At 38.0% G+C, this 6156-nt stretch overlaps 1 protein-coding gene across 1 annotated transcript; it reads left to right on the top strand.

Annotated features, from left to right (window-relative positions):
• The first annotated feature begins 3407 nt into the window (after positions 1 to 3407).
• LOC113317352 (probable xyloglucan endotransglucosylase/hydrolase protein 8) lies at positions 3408 to 5249 on the top strand. Its single transcript, XM_026565478.1, has 4 exons — positions 3408 to 3866; positions 4007 to 4107; positions 4362 to 4564; positions 4661 to 5249. Exons 1-4 carry the CDS (start codon positions 3668 to 3670, stop codon positions 5061 to 5063), a joined length of 906 nt encoding a protein of 301 aa, XP_026421263.1. The 5' UTR covers positions 3408 to 3667; the 3' UTR covers positions 5064 to 5249.
• The last annotated feature ends 907 nt before the right edge of the window (positions 5250 to 6156 follow it).

Genomic DNA, 6156 nt, shown 5'->3' with positions numbered 1-6156 from the left:
CTAATCTTCAAATTGACGTCGACCCATCCTTCTTTTTATCTCTGTGCTCCTTCCCATGCCTTCAATTTCTCTCTAGGCTTACCTAATTCACCAATTTCTCACGCCTAGGGTTTCAAGAAAGAAACGTGAGGGATTGATGGAATAAGTAGCTAGAAGGAAGGGATAAGTGATGGTGATGTTCGGTGGAGTTGGTGGTTTGGTGGTGGCAGAGTAGGTGGTGGCGGACATGGTGGAGATGGTGGAAGTACGGCTGTTGCAGGTGAAGGAGAAGGTGGTACGGTGGAGTTGGTGGGAATGAAAGAGAAGAAGGAAAGAAAATGTTAGGGTTTCTTTTGTTTTTGGCTTATATATCCTAGGGTTATTTCGGTGTGAGGCGGGCTCATCGAACTTTGATGTCTAGCGAGGAAATGTGTTGGATGTGAAGATGGTAGGTGGATCCAACGGTGGTATGGGGGCATGTATTGAGAGACCGTTAGATGCATAATACATCTAAACCAATGTCTCAGATTAGAACTAGGTGTTGTGGTGTGAAGTAGGATCTTCCAGCTTGATGTACCGGCGTTGAAGCGACCATTGGATGCATCTGTGGGTTGATCTGACGGCTAAGAGGGGAAACAGGCTTGGGTTGGAGATTGGGCTTGGGATAATTCTGAGCCCATGTCTTCTTTAAGAACAAATTCTTCCTTCTTGAGCCCATTTCTAGCCTTTTGGTCTTGAGCGCAACATTCTTCGCGGCATCCTTGTGTGATTCCTTTTGGCTTCCACCACTTTTCTGCTCTATTCCTCTCCGCAAGTCATCCAGACTTTATTTATTACCTAAAAATGCAAAATTAAGTAAGAAAAATATTTATTCTTGAAAACAATGAAAATACAGAATATGGGATAAAATGTAGAATTACTGCACAAAAGATGAGTTAAATGCCAACAAAAAGGGATAAAATTATACAATATTTGGCACTCATCATTTTTTCCAAATTCTGATTTTTGGGCCATCGTACATTCGGAACTTTACAAAAAACCTATCCTCCGAATATCACAAGTTCAAAACAAACCACGCCATGGCTCCAGGTGGTTCCAAGGGCCAATATTGAAGGTTAGACAGCCCATATTCGGAAGTTTTGGTAACTAATTTAACTTCCGATTATTTCAAAGACAAAATTTGAAAAGTATAAGTTTTTCCAAATTCTGATTTTTGGGCCATCGTACATTCGGAACTTTACAAAAAACCTATCCTCCGAATATCACAAGTTCAAAACAAACCACGCCATGGCTCCAGGTGGTTCCAAGGGCCAATATTGAAGGTTAGACAGCCCATATTCGGAACTTTTCGTAACTAATTTAACTTCCGATTGTTTCAAAGACAAAATTTGAAAAGTATAAGTTTTTCCAAATTCTGATTTTTGGGCCATCGTACATTCAGAACTTTACAAAAAACCTATCCTCCGAATATCACAAGTTCAAAACAAACCACGCCATGGCTCCAGGTAGTTCCAAGGGCCAATATTGAAGGTTAGACAGACCATATTCGGAAGTTTTGGTAACTAATTTAACTTCCGATTATTTCAAAGACAAAATTTGAAAAGTATAAGTTTTTCCAAATTCTGATTTTTGGGCTATCGTACATTCGGAACTTTACAAAAACATTATCCTCCGAATATTACAAGTTCAAAAAAAACTGTTTCCTGGAACCAAACAACACCATAATCGGAAAGAAAGTTGACTCATAACATAACCGAATATTACAATCGGTAGGTTGTTTAACAAAATAATCTACCGATTTCGTATAATCGGCTAGTTTTTATATTAATAATACTCCGATTACATCCATTACATAAAGTTCAAACGGCCTTAACCTTACAATTTCGTCAAAAGCACCTAAATCCATACTCCTAATTGACCATAAAAGTATTAAAACAGATCATAACTTCCAGTGACCATAGAAATTGTCCCTCTTGATTTTGTAGCATCCTTCATGTTCAAATCGTTTCCCGTAGAGGTCCACATACCGGCGATCCGCAAGATTTCTCTGAAATTACGAATGAGTAACAAGTTAGTACTAACTTTTGTTAATGTGAGTTGGAGTTACAGAGATACTTACTCGTTTTTCATACGTCCACCAAGGAAAAGCGTTCCTAACAAACCGTTCCTCATCTTCAAGTTTTTCAATCTCCTTATCGAGCGCATTCTTTCTCATCTTAATGTCATTGGATGATCTTCGAATTCGATTACCATCTAAGGCCTCAAATACCATTAAGATACGGTTCCATATCTGCTCTTCGGATTCCGATTTGTGGAGCTTGTGAACACGATCATGAGTAGTTACCACAACCCACGCTCTATAAATAGCACAATCTTCTTCTTCGGCAAAAGCAATATCCATGTTTTTTGTTATGAAAATTAAAACTGAAGAGGGGAAAGAGTTTGGTGCAATTGGGGTGATAGATATGAGTTTCTTCATATAGGTTTAGGGTCCAACGGCTCTTTTTGTTTTTCCCAAAAACTCCAACTGCTAATTTGACGAAAGTTGAATGTGGAGAAACCAATAATCGGTAGGTATTGGATTTAGAATACCTACCGATTATGGTAGCTTTCAAAATTTGAATTTGCGGCAACTTATAATCGGTAGGTTTTGTAATATATTTAACTCCCGATTAACGCTGAATCCAAAACACGAACCAAGAAATACTGCACCGACTTTAATCGGAAGTCTGGGAAATATTTTGGCTTCTGATTGCATTCGGAGGGTAACAATGTTATCATATCCTCCGAATATATAAGGGTAATTTCGCCATTACGAATTATGCGAGATAAGGGCTGGCTACATTTTCCCTTTGGGTGACCTTTTTTGTTTTATTGTTGGTCCCTAAATCCTTTTGAATGGTCCCTGAAAACACGAGGTAATTTAAACACACCACGTATAAAATGTCATTGGGAAGGAACCACTCAGCTGTAAAGTGGATTTCCGTCGCCTTTCCTTTGGGAGGGTTGAAAGAGTTCGCGAATTCTACTCTCAAGTCTCACCCCGATACTATGCAGTATTAAGAAGAATTTTTTTGACATAAAGCACGATCTGACATGATACAACAGGCACATAAAAATTCTAAGTTCCAACACACCAGTGAATGAATCTGTCGGTCGTGTTGGACTGCATTAATATTCCAAGTAGCCTTAGATTTCTAGTAATGATGTGTAGTAATATAAGATGGTTCACGTTCATACACGTTAAACACAGTGGACCCACTTGCATATAATTTACATGAATGATAAAAGCCAAACCAATGGCAGCAGCCTGGAACTGTTATGTATAATGTCACACTCACTGTTGTAGCATTATTGAGGTTCTATGTTCCCCTCATTTACTTCCTCTCCTGGTCTTGGCATGTATTACTGGCACTCCTACCAATTTATCCTTATATACCATAGCTAACCTTCATGATCATCTCTTGTCGAAGCAAAAAACATCATTTTTTTCTAAAAATTTCATACAAGTTCGGGGTAAACTGGTAAACAATCAATGTTGTAGAATTTTCAAAAGACGGTTGACAAATTTATTATGATCCCTTTATAAGCCAGTGCTTTTCCCAGAGATCCAATTCAGGAAAATCTTAAGCTCTTTTTGTATCTTCTTTTCTCTCTGTTGTCCCTCTCTTTAAACCAGAGAGCAAAAATGAGAACAAGGGTTTTCTCAGTGGTATCTGTTCTTCTCAGCATTGCAGTTCTTTTAGTTTCTTGTAAATTTGGAGCAGCGGAGTCGAACAATGTATTAGAAGAGTTCCAAAATAATTTTGATATAATGTGGGCTGAGGATAATTTCAAAACAAGTGAAGATGGAAAAACTTGGTTTCTCTCCTTAGATAAAGAAACAGGTATGTGCATACAACTTATAATGTCTGAACAATTCTAATAAGTGCCAATTTCATGATTTTCTAACAAAATGGTAGATCTTTTTTTTCTTTTCTTCTTATCAATGAATAATTTCTGAAATCTAATTCGTTGATGAATATAGGTTGTGGATTTCTAACAAAGCAGAGATATAGATTTGGATGGTTCAGTATGAAGCTTAAGTTAGTTGGAGGTGATTCTGCTGGTGTTGTCACTGCTTATTATGTGAGTTTTCTTACTTGACAACAATACCCTTCACTATCGGTTGCAGTTCTTTATCTCTATGATCAGTGTACTTTCATCTTTCCAATTATTCCATCAAGTTGCTTAAGTCATAATTTACTCCTTATAAGAATTCCGGGTACAGAAGATAAAGTTGAACATGAATAATTCCATGTGCATATATGGGTGTCCCAGTGTTTATATAGTCATTTTGGCCTTGACTAATCAGAAAACAATTGCTGGATGCTAAATTGCAGATGTGCTCTGACAAAGATGCAGCACCAGAGAGGGATGAGCTAGATTTTGAGTTCTTGGGAAACAGAACAGGTGAACCGTACGTAATTCAGACCAATGTATACAAGACTGGAGTAGGAAACAGAGAGATGAGACACAGTCTCTGGTTTGATCCAACTGAAGACTTTCACACTTATTCAATTCTTTGGAACAGTCACCAAATTGTGTAAGTCAACTCAATCTTCTAAATTCTGCCCTGGATACAAGTACATCGCTTAATTAGAATTGTGGCTAAATTTTGGATCTTTTATTTGTTTTGCAGGTTTTTTGTGGATAGAGTACCAATGAGAGTATACAAGAACAACGACAAACCAAACGATTTCTTCCCAAATGAGAAGCCAATGTACTTATTTTCAAGTATCTGGAATGCTGATGATTGGGCAACAAGGGGTGGACTTGAGAAAACAGATTGGAAAAAAGCACCATTTGTATCAACCTACAAGGATTTCAAATCAGATGGTTGTGAATGGAAAGATCCTTACCCTGAATGTGTTTCAACTACTACTGAGAAATGGTGGGATCAATATGATTCTTGGCATTTAACAGATTCTCAGAAAGAAGATTTTGCTTGGGTTGAGAGGAATTTAGTTGTATATGATTATTGTAAAGATACCAAGAGGTTTCCTGAATTACCCGAGGAGTGTTCGTTAAGTCCATGGGATTAGTTTACTGATTAAACAGAGTATAGTTGTCAGGTGTATTTTTTCTTAATTTTTTTGTTCAGTTTTGAGTTTAATGTATCTCATTATTATTTATTCAAGTAATTTGCTGTTTTGTTACGGAAAAATGGAATTAGTAGTTAATTATCCTTAATTTTTTACGAATAAATGATAAGTTTATTTATCTTTTCAGACAGTGGAATGGTGGCAGTGGAATCTTACGACATTATTACTAGCAATAAGTTTTAGATCGGAAGTGTATTTTTTAGTTCGATAAGTTTTTAACTCTTTTTTTCTCCAAGTTGGGATTGGATAATACTTTGATCTTGTATGGTACGGATGCTCGGTTCGTAAGAGAAGTGCTATGGAATTATGAGTGCCAAACACTCATTCTATGTGAAGGAGTGGTTTTTGTAGCACATGAAATCACTTGAAGAGCCACATGAGTTAGAAAAAGTCATTCAAGTCGCTTGTAGGTGTAAATAATCCACATATCTAGGTGGAACAATCCTAGGCAATGAGGCATCAACAATAGGTGGAGTGGGAAACACCAAATCATCTTATCCAAGCTCAGCGCGAGAAAAGAGGCATCGAAGAAACCCGTGAGGCCAGTACGTGTAAAGGTGAGACTCGGATGTGATGCATGTCGAGTACAAGGGCAATAAATGCACTGACAAAGTGGTTGAGAGGATAAGAAGGACCTGGTCAAAGTAAGACTCGGGACCGAGAGCATCAAGGACGACATGGGCCATACTCACTAAGCAATCGACATCGGGTAGAAGGACGTCGGGAGAAGAGACCACTAAGCTCGGCCCAACACCTCAGGAAAACATTATCCATCACCCGAGAAGGACATCAAGGAAGATGTACCACGACTCACACTGTAACTTGGATGTATCATCATGTGTAGCTATAAATAGAGATCCTTGTAGAGAGTTGAGCCCAAGCAATTAAGTGAGAAAAGAGAGAACTAAGAACATTGTGGCAAGTATAGAGTGTTTACTAGTGAGATACACCCCTTGTAACTTTGAATTAAGCAATAAAGATCATCCCTTTACCCCCGTGGACGTAGGTAATCATACCGAACCACGTATATCTT

The sequence above is a fragment of the Papaver somniferum genome, chromosome 10, assembly GCF_003573695.1.
Source record: "Papaver somniferum cultivar HN1 chromosome 10, ASM357369v1, whole genome shotgun sequence".
NCBI classification, from domain to species: domain Eukaryota; kingdom Viridiplantae; phylum Streptophyta; class Magnoliopsida; order Ranunculales; family Papaveraceae; genus Papaver; species Papaver somniferum.
The sequence above is the reverse complement of the archived record's forward strand: the minus strand, read 5'-3'. Positions and strand labels throughout refer to the sequence as shown.